General features: G+C 41.3%; 1 protein-coding gene across 5 annotated transcripts in view; it reads right to left on the reverse strand.

Annotated features, from left to right (window-relative positions):
- The window catches only part of IL15RA (interleukin 15 receptor subunit alpha), a 52145-nt gene extending 44777 nt beyond the window's left edge, over positions 1 to 7368 (reverse strand). For all 5 annotated transcript variants that reach the window (XR_008665235.1, XR_008665234.1, XM_055331133.1 and 2 more), the window contains exon 1: positions 7107 to 7368. Coding sequence is in view for 3 of the 5 variants with exons in the window: in XM_055331133.1 (XP_055187108.1) it covers positions 7107 to 7242 (136 nt within the window). In the remaining 2 variants the exon portion in view is untranslated. The remainder of the gene's footprint in view (positions 1 to 7106) is intronic.
- Between the last annotated feature and the right edge of the window lie 13571 nt (positions 7369 to 20939).

Raw genomic sequence — 20939 nt, forward strand, 5'->3', positions numbered from 1 at the left:
GCCCTCTGCCTATGTCTCTGCCTTTCTCTCTCTGTGTCTCTCATGAATAAATAAAATCTTAAAAAAAAAAGAAATCCTGTTGAAAGTCTGATTGGAATTGCATTACATTTATAGATCAAGTTGGCGAAAAAAATGACGTCTTAATAATATTGAATCTTCTCAATATCTATAAATATAGCATCTCTCTCAGTTTATTTAAATCTTTAGTAGTTTATCTCAGAAATGCTTTATAGGTTTTTGGGTACTGATTTTGTACATTTTTTGTCAACTGTGTTCTTAAATATTTCTTATTTTTTACGTCAACACAAATGGTCTTTTTTTCAATTTCTAATTGCTTGTCGCTAGTATTTTATATATTGATAAGTTAATTGTGTAGTCTGCAACATTTCTAAACTCACTTATTCTAAGAGTATTTTTGTGGATTCCATAGATTTTCTATGGAGATGATCATGTCATGAGATAATCTGAGTATATTTCATGATTTCATTTTATCCACTTTGTTGGCTTACTAACTGTAATTATTTGTCGTATGATTTTGGTGGTTGCCTTAGGGTTTATGGTATGTCTTTAACACTTCACAGTTCACCTGCAAGTGACATTCTATTGCTTCACAGATACAGTGTAAAAACTGTCAGCAATATCCTTCCATTTTTCTTCTCCCAGGCTTTGTGTTATTGTTGTCATACATTTTGCTTCTACATATATTATAAACACCACCATAGATTTTTTTTTGCTTTATATAGTTGAATACATATTTTATTAGCTCTGGATTTTAATAGGTATTTGCTCTGTATTATTCATCATTTCTGGGTGTTTTGTAGCAGGAGATTTTTCAGACTGTCTACTCTGCCATTCTACTAGACCACTAGTAGATTGTGAACAGGCCTCGAAGAAAGATACTAATTGATATATGAAGGCACAAGGATATCAATATGCTGAAACCAGCCCTGTTAGCCGCACAATGGCCAGTTATTTATCCTACAAAACTAGATTCTCTCATAAGTACACTGGGGATAATACATTTGACTGTATCAATAACCTTTCTTTCTAGAGACCCCAATTATATCTTTTGATACTTCAGTTATAATTTCCCTATATGTTTTCTTATAACATTATTCCTTAGACATTCCACATAAGCAAGTCTTGCCTTACAATACTGTAAGCTCCTCAGAGGTGGTAAATGTATTTCAAAGTTCTCTGGTACTCTCACAATGCTAAGCCTGGTATGTGATAGGTGCCTTCTGGGGTTAGTGGCTTATGAATATACAGAGAGGAATGGATGAAATAATGTAAATAGTCATAAATTTAAGGTTCTGGGATTTTAAAAACTCTTAAGTACCCAAAAAAAAACCCCCAACAAAACCCCATATACAAGTCCCTTAAGATCATAAATGAAGTCACCCAAATTGTGTTTAGGGCCACGCCTTTCTCTATTTTGCAGAACTTGTAAATCAGACTTCTTTATCAAGTTGGCTTACAGTCTAATATGGTAAGTATTCTTGGCCTAGTCTCATATCCAGAGTTGAAAAGGTATTGTGTTAGCATGCCCCTCCCATTCTTTCAGGAGAGTCAGAATCCATTCCAATATTTTTCTTCCTATTGTTCTACCATTTATATGTATGTCTACAGCATGCAAAGAGTAGTAGGACACAAAGAAGTATGAGATGTCATTGCTCCTGTCAAGCGGCTCACTGTGACACTGATGCATCAAAAGTATAAAGCCTCTGTGGTCACATTAATCCATTTTCTTTCATTATTTTTCTAGCTGAAATGCCAACCAAGTCAACATGTTCACTTCCTTTTGGCACTCACTATAAGTACACACTCTACCCAGATCATTTTCTTTAACTCAAAATTCTGTTCTTTCTGTCTCAGGCTCCTTAACTGAGATTCCTAATCCACCTTTCATGTGGTAGATGAATTTATCATAGTGGGGTCCTTAAATATTGATTTATCAGGGCTTTGAACAGTTGAGTAGCTATAGGCTGAAGAGCAAACAAAAGGGAAAGAATGAAATACACTCTATGCTTGTAAGACTCAAAAGGAAATCTGCCCCCTCCTCTCTTCCTTAATGAGAGTGTCTCAGTTCAGGATTTCATCACCATTTACTGGAACTGTTGCAAAAGTCTCTAACTTAGCTTCCTGCCTCTAGACCATCTTGACTACGGTTTATTCTTCACATTATTTAGAAGAGTAATCTTTCCACCATGCAGGTCCAGTAGTGTCCCTCTGGCCCAGAGACCCTCAGTGGCTCCCTACTGCTCCGAAGAAAATCAAGTCTTTCTTAGTAGAAAACATTCAAATAACATCAACCATGTGTAATAAGTAACAGGGATATGAATTCAAGCGTATATACTAGGGAATTTTATACATTTATTTACACAGTTACACACTATTTGGTAAAATCAATTTGGCAAAAGTGACTTAGCCCAAAAGAAATTAAGAAGTTAGTCAAAGTAATGATTTGATTGGTAAAGAATATCCCCAGAAGCATTTATACCACTTTTTTAGACTCTGAGAAGTTTTCCCTTGCCCTTTTTGCTCTATTTAGTTTATTTTTATCCAGTTGTTCCTACTTTTTAGAACATCAGACATTTTGAAACAACCTAACTATCCAGATTACACAGTTCTAGCAATAAGGAACTGTTTAAACAAGTTGTAAATATTGTAAAATGTATTTATAAAATATTATAAAATGTAAAAAAGGTATGCACAAATATTATATATGGTGACTTTATAGTTCTATAACTCAATTCCAATTTGCAAAATTTATAAAGTCATGAAAACATTGCCAAACAAGATCAGCTCTAATTAGTTAAAAATGAATCTGAAAAAAAACCTCAAATTCTATATCTTTTTTGAGCTACTTCTTTTATAGTTTTATTTGCTTTTTACATAGGCAATTTCAATTATGACAGAAAAATAAGAAAAGGTTGACAACTACACACACACACACACAGACACAGACACACACACACCCCATAGTATCTCCCTACTAAATGATAGCTACTTCTAGATCTTCTAGTAAAAGCTGAGTAATATGATGCATATTATTTGAAAGCAACTGCATTTATTTATGCAGTCCTCCACTACTGAACATTTAGGTTGATTTCCATAAATGCCATATTTTGTGCATTTAAGTTTTTATTATTTTTTTTGCTATAAGTAGCAGCATAAAACAATAATAACTAGATAAAACTGATCTGAAATAAAAAATGAAGAGTTTGAGCAAAACTCCCCAGAATTCTGAAAAATGGCTTTTAAAATGTTTAAAGACCCAAAAATTGTAAAGCCACCCCAACTGTACTAAACACCCTGTATAACGAAATCCAAGTTGGTGAGGTATACTTCTCTTCAAACAAATCCTCATCCATTCCAGCTGCTTTTGGAAAATCGTCTGCAGCCTTTCAGGCTGTGAGGATCTTTTTTTTTTTTTTTTTTTTTTTTTTTTTTTTAAAAGCTTTTTTTTAATTTTTATTTATTTATGATAGTCACAGAGAGAGAAAGAGAGAGAGGCAGAGACATAGGCAGAGGGAGAAGCAGGCTCCATGCACCGGGAGCCCGATGTGGGATTCGATCCCGGGTCTCCAGGATCACGCCCTGGGCCAAAGGCAGGCGCCAAACCGCTGCGCCACCCAGGGATCCCTGTGAGGATCTTTAAGCAGTAAATTACTTCTTGCCTAAAATGATGGATTTCCCCTCCAAATAATGCCTTTTTACTAAGAACAGATAACAGCAATTTTCTGTGTCTGTTAGCACTGTAAACTAGCAGGAACATATCGGAGACTATATATTCTTTGTTCCACTGGTGATAAGGAAGGGGCTTCTCTCTATAATTTCTGATCAGGATCATAGTACCAGGTAGCAAATTGGATAATTTGTATCCACTTCCCTTCCAAGCTCATTTAAAAACATTAGGCACAGACTATTCTGTTAGCCCTCTGTTCCTCTTTACCCTAATACTACATTGTCTTGAGTACTGTAACCTTATAATAAGTCTCAAAATCAGAAGTGTTATTTCTCCAACTTAGATAACGTTGTTTTTCAAAGTTGTTTGGGCTATACCAGGTCTTAATTCATTTCCAAGCAAATTTTGGAATCATTTTTTAAATTTTTGCATGAAAGCCTACTGAAATTTTGACTTGGGGGTTGGAATCGTTACCTAATTGATTTGTCCAGTCCGAGAGGTATGTGTCTCCATTTGTTTAGGTCTGCTTTAATTTCTCTCAGCAGTGGTTTGTGGTTTTGAACGCATCGGTCTTTCTCATCTTTTGTCCGTTTATCCATAAGCGGTTCATACTTTTTGATGCTATTGCAAGTGATGTATATATTTTTAAATTTCAATTTCCAATTGCTTATTGCTAATGTAGAGAAATATAATCAGACCGATGATATTCTGGCTACAGCAACCAACACTTCTATGAACATTTGATGTTCAAAGTAGGTGTAAGAGCAATTCGGTTAAGATCATCTTTTCAACAAATAGTGATGGAACAATTGGATATCCCTACGCAATAAAACCCTGAAACCAAGCAAATATGGAACTTTCAATCCACACTTTACATTATATAAAAAATTAACTCAAAATGAATCACAGACATAAACGTAAAGCCTTAACACTATGAAAACTCTACAAGAAAACCTTTGCAACCTTAAGTTAGGCAAAGATTTCTTAAAGATGACACTGAAAACATAATACCTAAGAGAAATAAACTGAACTTCATCAAAATTAAAACTTTCTGTTAATCAGACACTGTTAAGAGAATGAAAAGACAAGCCACAGACTCTGAGAAAATGTTTCCAAATTATATCTGATAAAGGTCTTGTATCTAAAATATATAAAGAACTCTCCAAACTCAATCATAATTTGACAACTCAATATTTAAAGGGCAAAAGTTTTAACCACGCACTTTACCAAAGAATACTGATGGCAAATAAGCACATGAAAAGATGCTCAACATCATTGGTTATTAGGGAGATGAAAGTTAAAAACTATGAGAAAAAAATATGACAGTCCACTACACACCTATTAGAATGGGTACAATTGAAGAGACTGACCACACACACACACACACACACACACACACACACACTTTGGTAAATGTGTGAGGCGATGAATGTGGTAATCATGTCACAAGATGTACATATATCAGATCCTCATGTTGTACGTATTGTACATCTTAATCTTATATGTATATTATATCTCAAAAAGGTGGAAAACTTTTTTCAAGGAAAAAAAAAAAGACTGATCCTACCAAGTGCTGATAAAGATGTGGAGAAACTAGAACTCACCCCCTGCTGGTGGGAATGTAAAAATTAAACACATACATGTCATATGATTCAGCCATCCTGCTCCCATTTTCTCTACCCAAAAGACATGAAAGCCTGTGTCCACACAAAACCGATTAGTGAATGATCATAACAGCTTTCGATGTAACAGCCCAAACCAGAAACAACCCAGATGTTTAGTAACAACCGAGTGGATAAACAAACAGTATGGTACCCATGCAATGAAATACTTCTCAGCAATAATAAAGAACAAGCTATTGACACAAATTAGAAGATGAAGGGGGAATTCTCAGAACAGTAACTATGCATAAAAGTAGCCAGACAATGAAAGAGTACATATTGTACGGCTTCATTTATATAACATTCTAGAAATGGCAACAAGTCAAAGTGACTAAAAGCCCATGGTGGTGGCCTGGGGGGATAGTGTTGGGCGTTGGGCGGGAGGCAAAGGTTATGGAAGACAAGAGGAGACATTTGGTGGTGATGTTTATATTTACCTTCTTGATCACGATGGTTCCTGAGTGTATACATTTACCTCTAAACTTATCATGTAATTAAATGTATGAAGTTTATTATCTACTCTATGTCACCAAACCTGCCCTAGAAACACTGAGAAACAGCGGGAGCTGCAGAAAGGCAGCAGTACCGTTGTGAGGTCAAACACGAGGGAATGTCAATGAACTTTGGAGCTCTCACCTGCAGTGCCCTCTGCACTCGTGGGGCCCTGACTAACGCTGCATCTCACTTTCTCACTGTGCTGGGAGCACTACCCCAGTCGCCTGGCTACTCTGCACACTGGCTAGGGAGATGAAAGGATGAGAGTTCTCCCTAGGAACTGTAGGGAGATGAGATGGTGACCAGGTCACCAACAGCAGTCAGGGGGAAAAAAAAAAAGACTGATCCTACCCAAGTGCTGACAAAGATGTGGAGGAACTAGAACTCACCCTCTGCTGAGTTTTCTCAGTTGTGGGAGAAAATCCATAGTCTCGAGAAAATAAAATTTCATGAAACACTGCAGGGCTGCAGGATTCACACCAAGCCAGCTGGTGGCAGATGTGGATGGATGGGTCTGATCAAGTGCTAGGTATTAGGTGGACAGATCCACGGGACTGAATGCAAATTATTGGGAGTCTTGCCTTAACACACACACACACACACACACACACACACAGATCACTGAGTAAACTAACTCTTGGAGAATCTATGGATGGCCTTTCATGGGGCCCTGGCTTATACGCATGTGCATTCATGCATTTTTCTGGGGAGAGGGTTCCTAGCTTTCTGCAGAGCCTCGGAGGGCTGGCTCCCTGTTAAAGCCGGACCATCTATTCTTTCTCCTCCCTCCTCTCCAGCATCCCGGGATGAAAACCTATGCGTCACTCACTGGGTTCTTCCTGCCGAGATTACACCTCCGCGCCCTACGTCCGTGTGGGGTACTCCAAGCCATCACCGACTATTTCTTCCCCGTCGCCCGAGTGCCCGCGCTGCAGGCCGCCCCACCGCGCCCGCGCCCGCGCCCTTCCCGGGTTTCCTGCTGCTGAAGACCTCGGGGCTGTTTGCAGGTCGCTCCGGGGGGCCAGCTGCCCAACGCGCTGCCACCCCGTCCTGCCCCCGCCCCCCCCCCCCCCCCCGCCGACCCCGCTCCTAACCTCCGCCTCGGGGATGTGGGAAGCCTGCGCGTTCAGAGCCCGGCCCCGGGCGGCCGCGAGCGGGGCGGGTCGCCTCGGGGCGCTGCCCTCTCGCGCCCGCCTGCACGTGTCCCCGCGCCCGCGCCCTCCCGCCCTCCCCTCCCGCCGGGGGGCGCCGCCTCTCCCTACCCGGCGTCGCGGGCCGGAGCGGCGGCAGCACCAGCAGCAGCAGCAGCAGCAGCAGCGCGGGGAGCGCGGGGAGCCGGCGGCCCCGGAGCGGCGGCACCATCCGCCCCATCCGCCCCGTCCGCCCCGTCCGCCCCATCGGCCCCGCGCAGATGCGCGAGCGCCGCGGACGCGGTGGCGGGCGCCGCTCCCGGGACCGGCCGCCCCGCGAGGCGCATTCGCTTTCGCTTTTGCTTTAGCCCCCGGAGGGCCGGGGAGAGGTGAGCGGCGGTGACAGATCCGTGACTCAGCATCCCCACCCCCCACCCCCTGGAAGCGGCCGCCGCGCCCCCGCGCCCCCGCGCAGGGACCCGACTCCGCGGCCCCGGGGGGGGCGGGGGCGCCCGCACCTGAGTCGCGCCGCGCCCCGCCCGCGCGCTTCTCCCCGCCGCTCCTCCAGGCCGCGGTCGCTCCGACCTCGCTGTTCAGGTGTCCCCGCGCCGCCGGGACGAAGGCCGAGTGACCTGGGCGGCGCGGGTCCCCCGGGCCTGGGTGGCCGCGGAGCTGTCGCCGCGGTGTGGCCGCTCGGGGCACCTGCCGCCAGAGCCACCTGCCCCGGGCCCCGCCGCGTCATCCCCGCTCGGCCCGTCCCGGCCGGTGCGTCGCTCCTCCCCCAGGAAAGTGCAGGGTGTGAAGGGGGCGCGGACGCGGGGGTGAGGGGCCCGACCGCTGTCACCCCCGCCCCGGCGCAGCCCGTGCTCCCACCCTGCCGGCTGGCTGCCTCTCTGCAGGTGGGCTGCTCCTCCCCTCCCTCCCTCCCTCCCTCCCTCTCTCTCTCTCTTCCTTTCTCTCTTCCTTCCTCCCTCCCTCCCTCCCTCCCTCCCTCCCTCCCTCCCTCCCTCCCTCCCTCCCTCCCTCCCTTCCTTCCTTCCTTCCTTCCTTCCTTCCTTCCTTCCTTCCTTCCTTCCCTGAAGCCTGACGTTATTAAAAAACAGCCTGTGACTAGAAAGCTCCCGATGGCACAGAGATCCCGGTTATAGGAGCGAAATGAGGCGAGACGAGTGAGTGGTCCCTGGGCGGCAGTCTGTCTCCCCGCCCCCCCCCCCCCCCCCCCGTGTGGGAGCATCTGGTATGACTATAATACAGCATCACAATCGGGAAATTGACCTTAACACCATCCACAGGACTTATTCATCTTTTGCCGACTTTCCACGCATCAGTGCGCGTGTGCGTTTAGTCCTGGACGGGTTTGTCACAGCGCCTCAAGGCACAGAGCAGTCCCGGTCACAAGGCTCCCTCCTCCTCCTCTGTTGCTGCCACAGCCGCCTTCCTCTCTCACCTTCTCTCCATGCCCTGGCAACCAGGGATCTTTGCTCCATCTCTAGGATTTTGTCATGTGAAGAGCGCTTATAAATGGAACCGTAGAGTCTGTAACCCTTAGAGGTGGACTTTTTTCTCACAGTGTAATTAATCCCCTGGGGATCCCTTCGGGTTGTCCTATGGGTGGTTTGTTCCATTTATGAGTAGCACTGGCAGGTTCTGTTTTTAAACATAGGCATCTGTGCCATCCATGCTGCGACAACCCTGTGCTTTTCTCTGTGTATTAGTTTCCTAGAGTTGCTGTAACAAAGTACCACAACTAGTTGGCTTAAGATAACAGAAATTGATTCTCTCACAGTTCTGGAGGCCAGGAGTGTTGGCAGGGCCTCGCTCTCTTGGAAGGCTCTAGGGGCAAATCCTTCCTTGCATCTTCGAGATTCTGGTGTTTGATGGCAATTCCTGATGTTCTTGGGCTAGTAGATGCATCACTCCAGGCACATGGCTGTCTTCTCCCTGTGCATCTTCATGCCATCTTCTGTGTGTGTCCGTCTCCAAAATTTCTCCTTTTTATAATGATTATTGGATTAGGACCCACCTACCCTAATCCAGATAACCTCATTTTCACTTGATGACCTCTGTAAAAACATTATATCCAATAAAGTACTGGGGGGTTAGACTTTGGGGATTGACACACTTCCACCTGTGGCAATATGGTATCTTTATTTCTGTAAAACGAAGTTCAGGACCTATATTCTCAGGCTAAAGGAAATTGAATTGACTCTAGAATGGCTGGAGGCCTGGGATGCAGTGTCTACACTTCAGGGGTAATACAGGTGGCAGTGCCTTGGCGAGCTCCAGAACAGCATGTCCATAGAGGGCTGGGGAACTTGGCCAGCAGCCATCACTCTGAGCAGAGCTGGAGTTGAGAACAATGCTGTGTGGTCAGGAAGGACAGTGCTGTGGGCTGTCCTCTGGGGGGGGGGCGGGGGGGTAGACAGAAAATCCTTGGAGCTGGAGGGTAATATGTCAGATTGTGTCACCAAGAAGGAGAGAGCTGTGGCTCAAGGCTGATGGATTCTTCTCTCTCTCTCTCTCTCTCTCTCTCTCTCTCTTTCTTGCTGTATTAGAATCTTAAACTTTTAAATTCATATAACACAAAATTCACCATTTTTTAGTGTTAATTCAGTGATCATTAGTATAATCACCATATTGCCCAACCATCAGCACTATCTAATTCCAGAATATTTCCATCACTTCAAAAAGAAACCCAGTGCCTCTTAGTAGTCATTCCGTGTCTGTTCTCCCGGCCCTTGTTAACATCTAATCTACTTCTATCTCTGTGGATTTGCCTGTTTTGAATAATTCCTATAAAGGTAATCATAGGGGCACCTGGGTGGCTCAGTCGGTGAACAGTCTAGTCTGCCTTTGGCTCAGATCATGATCTCAGGGTCCTGGGATAGAGCTCCAGGTCAGGCTCCTGGGATAGAGCTCCAGGTCAGGCTCCCTGCTCAGCAGAGAGTCTGTTTCTCCCTCTGCCTCTACCCCCTTCCTCATGCTCTCTCTCTCTCTTTCTCTCTCTCTAAGTAAACAAATAAAATCTTAAAAGAAAAGGTAATCACAAAATATGTCCTTCTGTGTCTGGTTTCCCTCAGCATAACGTTTTCAAGTTTTGTCCATGTTGTAGCACGTATCAGTACCTCTTTCCTTTTTATGACTGAACATACTCCATTAGATAAATATTACATATTTTGTTTATTCATCGGTTTGTGGATATTTGAGTTAGTTTTATTTGGGGGCTGTAATGCATAATTAAGTACAGTAGCATAACCTGGAGAAGGACATTAATGCGATGCAGGGACCTTATTTAGGTTTTGTCAGTTTTTCCCATGCATTTGTATGTGTGTGTGTTTAGTTCTATGGAGTTTTGTCATATATGTGGACATTAATATACACACTTTTGGGTCAACATGTTTTCATTTGGGGGGCGGGTTGTGTACCTAGTAGTGGAATTGTTGGGTCATGTGGTAATTTAGAGATTCCCAAAGGACAACAAGAAGACTCATGGAACCGTTTAGGAAGTCAGCACAATCAGTCCTCAGACCTGGGGAGGTGGGGGGGCGATGCATTTTGAGTGCTCACCAAGTGATAGGCTTGGCTTTGGGAGATGTTGACTTAGGAACCATGGGACCAGCGTAAGGGCATCCGGCTGCTGTAGTTACCCTGGGGAAACCAAGGTGGGTGGAAATGAGGTGGAGGAGATGAAAGAAACTGCTCTCCCTATAGGAGTTTTGCTCAAGAGCAGAAAACAACAACAAAAAACTACAGATGTAAGAGGGAATTGCTTCTCAGTATTCAAAATATAAAACAACCACGTGTCCTTATTTTTGTAAGTCATGGTTATATCTGGCTCGGAGCGTCCACCTGCCAAGATCAACAAAAATTTGATATCAGTCTCCCAACCACACCTCCCCGCCAATGGCAAATGGTTCTCTTCCTTTCCCTTGGGTCTCACCAGGACTCAGGAAGAATAGGGAGGGGGACTGTGACCTGTATGTTCTTGGCCACTCCTGATGTCAGTGCCAGATAATTATCTCAATTAGTCAAGGTCCTCCTCCAGAAAAGACTTATTTGGGTTAGCCTCCCAATCAAATAAACAAACACCAAGCAAATAAGCAATCTGTAAATTGCATCTCCGGGAGGGAGAGCCACAAATTCTAGAATACTAAAAACTTGACTGGTCTTGGGGAAAAATCACCCCTTACTTTCTTTTTTGTGATGATTCTTGGGAGCAAAAATCCACAAGAAGTTAGTTCTTTTCTTGATAGCTCACCCAGTTATATTAATTTAGAGTCTCATAACCATAATGTGATCACTTTTGTAGTTGAAAAAATTATGCTACGGAATGGATTTTGATTTTTAAATATTTAAACATGTCAGAGTAGAGTGAGTTAAACAACTATTTAAAGCTGTTCTGTTTTTGAACTCACAGTTGTCTTGGTATTAATTTTTAGCTGAGTTTGAAGCCATATTCTCTACGATTCTGCATTTTACTGGCCAGGTATCTCTTTTCTTAGCTCTTGTACACACAGAAAAGACAACAGTGAATGGATGTCATGCAGATAAAACAGCAGTACTGAATAATTCTCAAACATCTTTTGAGTCTTCAAGAAAAACTGAATTATACCTCTCACCTCCTCTTGTTAAAAGACACTGTTTGCCACCTGTTATTTTAGTCATACCTTGTCTGTCTGCACTTCTCCTGTGCAAGTCCTATGGATATCTGCCTTTAAGCATATGGGTGAGAATTATGATGCTGAAATCTCAAAACTGTAACGAGATATTACCTCACACCCGTCGGAATAGCTATTTTTGTTTTCAGAATAGCTATTATCAAAAGACAAGAAATAACAAGTGTTGGTGAGGATGTGGAAGAGTAGGAACCCTTGTGCACAGTTTCTGGGAATGTAAATTGGTGCAATTAGTAGTGAAGAACAATATGAAGTTTCTTTTAAAAATTAAAAATAGAAGTACCAGGAGCATCTGGGAAGTACCATAAGATCCAGCAGTCCCACTTCTGGGTATTTATCCAAAGAAAACAAAAACACTAACTGGAAAAGATATTTGTCCTCCCATGTTCACTGACGCATTATTTATAATAGCCAAGATATGTAAACAACCTAAGTGTCCATCGATGGATGAATGGATAAGGAAATTACCTTACACACACACACATACACAGAGGAATGTTACTTAGCCATAAAAAGAGCCATAAAAATCTTGCCATTTGTGGCATCTCAAGGGCATTATGCTTAGTGAAATAATACAGCTACAAATTGCTTAGTGAAATAATATAGATACAAATAATGTATGATCTCTTATATATGGAATCTAAAAATTATAAAAGAAAAAGTCAGAAAGAAAAAAAAATTCAATACAAAAACACTATTGGAAACCACAGCCCTGTGGCCTGTCTTGATGGATATAAAGTAACAATAGTCTTTTAAGAGAAAGTAATTGATTGCTTATTACTATGCACATCAGTAAAGACATATTATTTTGAATAGGAAATAAGGGAATGATATGGAACATTGTTAAAATACTACATAGAAAGAAAAAGAATAGGCTATGGTGGACCAAGAATGTTTTATGGGGAAGGTGCAGCTCTAAATATATTCTCATTGAGAAGATGACATTTGAGCCAAGAAATGAAGGAGATGAGGGCATTTAGCGAGGTGGAGAGAGAATATTCCAGATGGGGTAGACAGCCCATGCAGAGGTCCTAAGGCAGAAGCAGTAAGCTTGGTGAATTCCAGGGACTGGCTGGAGGACAGTGAGCAAGGGCTGCGTATTAGAAGAGATCGGAGGTTCCATGGAACAAGGCTGCAAGGAGCTCCTGTAAGAACTTTGGCTTTTACCCTCCATGATGTGGGGAGCCATTGTATGGTTTGTTTGTTTGTTTTTAATTTTTTTTTATTTATTTCTGATAGTCACACACACACACACACACAGAGAGAGAGAGAGAGAGAGAGAGAGAGAGAGAGAGAGAGGCAGAGACAGAAGCAGGCTCCATGCACCGGGAGCCCGACATGGGATTCGACCCCAGGTCTCCAGGATCGCGCCCTGGGCCAAAGGCAGGCGCCAAACCACTGCGCCACCCAGGGATCCCCAGCCATTGTATGGTTTTAAGAAGGGGAGCAAAGCATTTGGTCTTCCTTTCTTAAAGGATCATTCTAGCTCCTGTGTTGAGAATAGACTGGGGGCTGGTGGAAGCAAGGATCCCTGGGCAGAAGCCCAGTGAGAGGGCTCCTGCAGTAATCTACAAAATAAGGAAAGAAGGGAAGAAACATTTAAAAATTCAAACACAGAAATTAAATTTCATCACTTCCCCATCCTTCAGTGGCTCCCCACTGACCTCAGTATGAAATCCAAACTCGAGGTTGTGGTGATGAGCGGACGATTCCTGATCTGGTCCCCTCTTCCTCTTCCTCATATTGTGTATCTTATTACTACTTGATTCTCTAGTGGCAAGGATGTTGATTGAGCCTTTGTACTGGGAATACTTGACTCCACATCTACTTCAATTTGCCTGTCCTTTAAAAAACTGCTCAAGAATTTCTCTCAGAAAATAATCCTTGATCCCCTTTCCACGTCTGGGGCCGGCCCCTCTCTGTGCATGCCATTTATCACACTGCGTTGTAATGATCTCTTTGCGTATTGTGTTTTTTTACTGGGGCTTTCTAATGTTATTGACCCAGACCTATTTTTCTTTTCTTTTCTTTTTTAAAGATTTTATTTATTCATGAGAGACACACAGAGAGAGGCAGAGACACAGGCAGAGGGAGAAGCAGGCTCCCTGCAGGGGAGCTCTATGAGGGACTTGATCTCAGGACCCCGGGATCATGCCGTGAGCCGAAGGCAGATGTTCAACCACTGAGTCTCCCAGGCGTCCCCAGACCTATATATATATATATATATATATATATATATATATATATATATATATATATATTTGTCAACTACTTAAGATTATTCTTATTATTCTTTGTCAACTACCTAAGATGATTATAGAGAAAGTTGTCAGCTAAAACTGTTAAGTGCAAGTTAGGAGTTGAGAGCATTGAGAGAAATACTGGAACTCTCCATGATACTAAGCCAGAGCCATCTGTCAGGGCAGGATGCCAGAGGACCAAGAAGATAGATGGGGACGCCCATGAGCAGATGGTAATTTATTAACTCCACCCTGCATAAGTTCCAACCGCTGGAACCAACATTCCCACTTCTGCTATCACTTCCTACAGCGAGACTGCACCCAACTGAGATGATAAACTCATAAAGCGAACCACCCCAAGATGAAGTGGCTTCATGTTCCACTCCCAATGACACCATGAGCATGCCTCGCTGACCCTCATCTTCCTGGGAGCCCAACTTGTCCTTCACCCATGGATTCTTCCTTCCTCTTTACAAAAAAATGGTCTGCCCTTTCTCTTTTGCTCCCAAGCCCTTGCCTACCTTCCTTATCTCATCTGCTGAAGAGAACTTGGGAAAAGAGAAAAACCTTTAAAGACTTTCTTGCTTTCAACTTTGTTTTTTGGTTTAGCCCTTAAATAACTAGGATAAAACCAGGGAAGAAAAGGAGAGAACTTGAGGCTTTTAAGATAGCAAACCTGAGATTTATCTGGGAATCTCAAACCCAGATGCCTAGATGGGCCAGACAGCAGGGTTGGTGGTAGGAGACAAGAGAGGGTGGGAAGAAAGCGCTTGTAGACTGTAAGGGAGCAATGTGAGGCCAGTACCACCAGATTTTCAATTTTTTAAAAAGATATTTATTTATTCATAACAGACACGCACAGAGAGGGGTAGACACAGGCAGAGGGAGAAGCAGGCTCCATGCAGGGAGCCCGACGTGGGACTCGATCCCAGGTCTCCAGAATCACACCCTGGGCTGAAAGTGGTGCTAAACTGCCAAGCCACCTGGGCTCAGATTTTCAATTTTTGAAGAAACTTTAAAAATATCAATCCTTGTGTGAAATCTTCCAGTTTACAAATAGTGATTGTTGTTTTAGAAAAAAATAAAATCAAAACACCATGCAAGCCAAACAAAGCCCACCCACAGGCTTTGCAACATCTAATATTTAGTGATCTTTTTTATTCAGACAACTATTAAAAGTTTCCTGGGGCACCTGGGTGGCTCAGTTAAGCAGCCAACTCTTGATTTCGGCTCAGGTCTTGATCTCAGGGTTGTGAGATCCAGCCCTGCATCAGGCTTCATGCTGGGTGTGGAGTCTGCTTAAGATTCTTTCACTCCCTTCTGCTTCTTCCTGCCTCCCTCTCTGAAAAAAAAAAAAAAGAAAGAAAGCATTTCTCTTCCTTCACTATGCTAAGAATCAGAAATGGTAGTTTACTGGAATGAGTTTGAGTCATGAATTTTTAAATCTTAGATCTATGACCAATCACAATAGGTAACCCAATCTTTTGGAACATTTTGCAAAGTTATGGGTTTTTGTTTTTGTTTCTTTTTTTTGCGTGTGTACTTTTTGCAGAAAGGATCCATGATTTTCATCAGCTTTTTCAAAAGAATCCTTGACCTAACCTGCTAAGAATAAAATGTCTGTAAGGAGTAATATTTTATAGATATTGTAATTTTTTAAATGTGAGAACTTAGAGATTTTGAGTTGAAATATAAGCTATTTATGAACTTGAAATTAGTGTATTTATTTCTCTGGGGTTAGAGTTGTAGTTAGAGTCATTTCCTTCTCTCTTTTCCCTCAAGTGATGTCTCCAGCTATGTCATAAACAATGTGTTAAAAGCATCTTAATTGTGAAGAATGGAAATAACCCAAATGTCCATCAACAGAGAAATGATTGGATGAATAATGTAGCATGCATAAAGAGAATACCATGCAGTTATTTAAAAAAATTAGCCCCCCCCCTCTTTTTTAAAAAGATTTTATTCATTTATCTGAGAGAGAGAGAAAGGGAGGACGTGCATGTGAGAGAGAGCAAGAGCTGAGGGGAGGAGCAGAGAGAGAGAGGGAGAAGCAGACTCGCCGCTGAGCAGAGAGCCTGACTTAGGACTTGATCCCAGGACTCCGAGATCATGACCTGAGCTGAAGGCAGATGCTTAACTGAGCCACCCAGGCGTCCTTAAAATTTTGCTTTCTTGTATACTCGTGTGAAAGATCTCTAAGAAACATTTTAACAAAACTCGTGAACAAACAACATGCAAAGGTTTGTACAGTACACTACCTCTTATGTTAGGATGGAGAAAATAAGAATATATTTACCTGTGATCACACACATATTCAGTAACACAATGGAAAATCACACAAGAGAGCAACGCACATTCTTCCCTACAGAGCTGTTAACTGAATAGATGGGAGATGGGGATAAGGGGTGGATGCTTCAATGTATACCTTTATTTTTATCTTTCTTTTTCCTTTTTCTTAAGGTTTTTTAAATTATTACTATTTTTAGAGGGGGAGAGGGGCAGAGAGAAAGGGAGAGAGAATCCCAAGCGGGCTCCAATCCCAGCAGGGAACAAGACGTAGTGCTGGATCTCACGACCCTGAGATCATGACCTGAGCCAAAATCAAGTTGGACGCTTAACTGACTGAGCCACCAGGTTCCTGTCCTTTTTTTCCTTAAAGCATAATTGACATACAAAGATCCTATTTGTTTCAGGTGTACATCAAAGTGATTTGATATTTTCATATATTATGAAATGATCCCCATGATAAGTCTAGTTACCACCTGTCACCATACAAAGTTATCTTAATATTGAGCATATTCCCTTTGCATACATTACATGCCCATATTTTATTTTATAACCAGAAGTCTGTACCTTTTAATCAACCCCCTTCACCTATTTTTCCCATCTCTCCACTCCTCTCCCCTCTGGTAACCAACAGTTTATTTCCTATATCTGTGAGTCTGTTTCCATTTTGTTTTGGTTATTTGCTTGTTTTGTTTTTTTTTTAGGTTCCTCATATAAGTTAAATTATATGGTCTTTGTCTTTGTCTGACTTAGCATAATACCCTTGAGTCCCATTCATGTTGTCGCAAATGGCACAATCTTTTTTTATGGCTGAGTAATATTCCATTGTATACATATACCACAGTTTATTGGACACTTAGGTTGTTTATATATCTTCACTATTGTAAATGATGCTGCTATGAGCATAGGGGTCCATAAATCTCTGAATTGGTGTTTTCATTTTCTTCCCATAAACACCTGGAAATGGAATTGCTGGAATTCTGGTAGTTCTGGTTTTAATTTTTGAAGGGCCTCTGTACTGTTTTCCGCAGAGGCTGCACCATCTTGCATTCCCACCAACGGTGTAAGAGAGTTCCCCTTTCTCCACATCCTTGCCAACATCTGTTGTTTCTTGTATTGTTGATTTTAGCCAAACAGATGTTAGGTGTTATTGTGGTTTTGATTTGTATTTCCCTGGTAGTAAGTCATGTTGAGCATCTTTTCATGTCCCTGTTGGCTGTCTGGATTTCTTTGGAAAAGTGTCTGTTCGTGTCTTCTGCCCATTTTTTAATCAAGTTGTTTTTTTTTATATTAAGTTGTGTATGTTTTTTATATCTTTAGAATATTAATCTCCTTTTAAAAATTTTAAAACATTGAGTTATCAACTTTAAAAATTAAATTTAAAAATTCTCAAGAAAAGGTTAAATATCTAGTTTTAAAAACAAAGCTTTTAATTCATGGGCAATTTTTTAAAAATTGAAACATGGCAGTAATATAGTTTTGCAGATACGCTTGCCAGTGAGTTTACTTTGACCATTTTATTAGGGAGATTTCTAGTGTAACGTAGCTATTTAAATAAATAATATACCTAAAGTGAACAGGCTTCTCAATTGAAAATGTCACCAAAAAAGAAAGAAAGAAAGAAAGAAAGAAAGAAAGAAAGAAAGAAAGAAAGAAAGAAAGAAAGAAAAATAAAATGAAACTGTTTCCAGAAGAGTTAACCAATGAGATTTAAAGTCTAGCGTTCTGGTAGAGTGGGAAGCTAGTTAGGCAAGACTGTTGCATACCTAAAAGACAGTTCATATGTTCCAGGCACCCTCTTAACACACTCTTCCAAAACCAATAGACAATTTTTGTTTGCTGTTTCAGTTGCAAAAGAAATTTGAAAACAACAGAGACATGCTTTTTATATCTTGTGACTCATTTTGAACAACCTTAAGAGGAGAGGATGTGCCATTCTTTACTGTTCCTCCTCCTTGCTAGCTGAAATGTAGACATAATGACTGCAGCTCCAGCAGTCATATTGGACCATGACTATTTCTGATAATGCAAGCCACAGGCCACCCAAATAGTAGAAACAAGATGGAAAATCCAGGTCCCTGAGACTAGTGAGACCAAACCAGCCTGAACCATCTTCCTTTGAACTTCTTGAATTTGAAAGAGATATTAAATATCTATCTTATTTATCATCGTTGTTTTTGGGTTTTGTCTTACTAACAACTAAATGTCATCTTAACAACAAACCTAAAAAGAGAAACTACATTTCAGATAGTCTTGGCCTTTTTTCCCTTATAAATTTTCCTTATTATTTTTGTTTCTTCAATGGAAGGAAAAATATATAATATATTCTTTGTTCTCATCCATTTTAATGTACTGCTAAGCCTATCCTCACATCTTTACTACCCTTTATTGGTTTAAAATAAATATTATTGTATTTCATTTATGAAACACATACAATTATGCTGTATTTTTAAAGGATAGGAAGCCTGTTATTATTATACAGAAATTTAATAAATGATTAAATTTATGATACAATTGCAAGAGCATTTAAATCTTATATAATGTATAGAAGATTATTCTAATTAGTCTGTCTATAAAGGCATATTAACATTGGTCATTCATTTAACCTGGTGAGTTCAAGTTTAGGGACAAATTCTGACTAGTCATGTTACCTGCCTAGCCCAATTTATAATATTTTATGATTTAGGGCTCTGAGGAAACATCTGATTCTATCAGTGGCCTAAAAGATTCCATTTCTAGATCAGATCTTAGTAGCTTTTGAAGGCCACTATCTGGTTAGCTGGATATACTTGCTCACGCAATTGTCTGTACTCCTAACTCAGATACACTCATACAACAGTTTCTAACTCTTTTTTTTTTTTAAGATTTAGTTACTTATTTTTGAAAGAGAATGAAAGTGAGAGAGAAAGAGAAAGCAAGCACGAGCAAGAGGGGCAGAGGGAGAAGAGAAAATCCCAAGCAGACTCCGCACTGAGTACTGAGCTCAGTCTCACAACCTGTGAGATCAAGACCTGAGCCGAAAAGAAGAGTTGGACACCTAACTGCACACACAGGTGCCCCCCTAGCTTTTGATTTATGTGGTTCTTCCTTTCCCTTAAACATTTAGAGGCCATTGTAGGGTGTGTTTTTTAAAAATATTTTATTTATTTACTCATGAGAGACAGAGAGAGGCAGAGACTTAGGCAGAGGGAGAAGCAGGCTCCTCTCAGGGAGAGCCTGATGCGAAACTTGATTCCAAGACCCTGGGATCATGCCCTGAGCCAATGGCAGATGCTCAACCACTGAGTCACGCTGGTGCCCCCATTGTAGGGTTATTAATTGGCCTAATTTCCATATTGTTGTGTCTCGGGGAATAAGGAGGCCCAAGAAGAGGGAGAGAGAGCGATGGAAGAATGGCTGGTCAGTGGAGTAATCAGAACACACATTTACCAATTACATTTGCTGTCATATATGGGTGTAATTTGTGCACTCCCAAAATAATTGCATTGGTAACATCAAAGATCAGTGATCACAGAGCACCATGACAAATATAATAATAATGAGAAGTTTGAATATTGCAAGAATTAGAGAAAGGCAACACAGAGATGTGGAATGAGCAAATGCTTTTGGAAAGATGGCAGTGATGGGCTTGCTCAACCCATGGTTGCTGCACACCATCAATCTCAAAAAAAAAAAAGAAAAGAAAAGGCAGTATCTGCAAAGTGCAATAAAGCAAAGTACAATAAAACAAGAGGTGCTTGTATATTTTCAGGCAGATAGAATATGAGATTAGAAAGAAATTTTGATCTACACATAGGAATGAAGAGTGCTGGAAATGGTAAAAATGTGGGCAAACATGGAAAATGCTTATTTCTGATTTTTTATTCTCTTTAAAGGATAATTGACTCTCTAAAGCAAAAATAGTAATGATGTATTATGAGAAAAAGGCAGGAAGTGAGAAAAAGTAACCAGGAGGACACGCAAGAGGATAGGTGTAAACTCAACCATGTTGATAATTAAATATAAAAGGGTTAAGCAACCCAATAAATTAGAAGAGGTTGTCAGATTCTATTTAAAAAGCAAAACCCAGGGGATCCCTGGGTGGCGCAGCGGTTTGGCGCCTGCCTTTGGCCCAGGGCCCAATCCTGGAGACCCGGGATCGAATCCCACATCAGGCTCCTGGTGCATGGAGCCTGCTTCTCCCTCTACCTGTGTCTCTGCCTCTCTCTCTCTGTGTGTGTGACTATCATAAATAAAAATAAAAATTAAAAAAAAATAAAAAATAAAAAGCAAAACCCAACTATATTACACCAGTAGAAACCCAGTTTAAATAGAAAGATACAATACAAAGATACAAAGTTAAAACAATGGAAAAAAGCACACCACTCTGATACTAAACAAAGAAAACTGGAGCTATATTAATATCACATGGAGTAGATTTTGAACAAAGAATAAAGAATAGTATGAGGGATAAAGAAGGACATTATGTACTAACAGGGTAAATTATTCAAGAAGACACTGCAGTCTTAAATGTGAAAGTAATACCAGAGTTTCAAAACACATTAGCAAATGAAAGAACTGACAGGAGGAATAAACCAATCTATAATAATTGGAATGCAGTCCATCTCTCCTCTCTCACTAATTGATAGAACAACTAAACCAAAAAATCAATATTAAGGTAATAGAAGATTGAAAACACTACCAACCAACTAAACCTAATTGATATTGATAGAATGCTCCATTCAACAAGAGCATTGTAAAGAAACAAGAGCAATGTGTAAAGA

The sequence above is a fragment of the Nyctereutes procyonoides genome, unplaced genomic scaffold, assembly GCF_905146905.1.
Source record: "Nyctereutes procyonoides isolate TBG_1078 unplaced genomic scaffold, NYPRO_anot_genome, whole genome shotgun sequence".
NCBI lineage: Eukaryota > Metazoa > Chordata > Mammalia > Carnivora > Canidae > Nyctereutes > Nyctereutes procyonoides.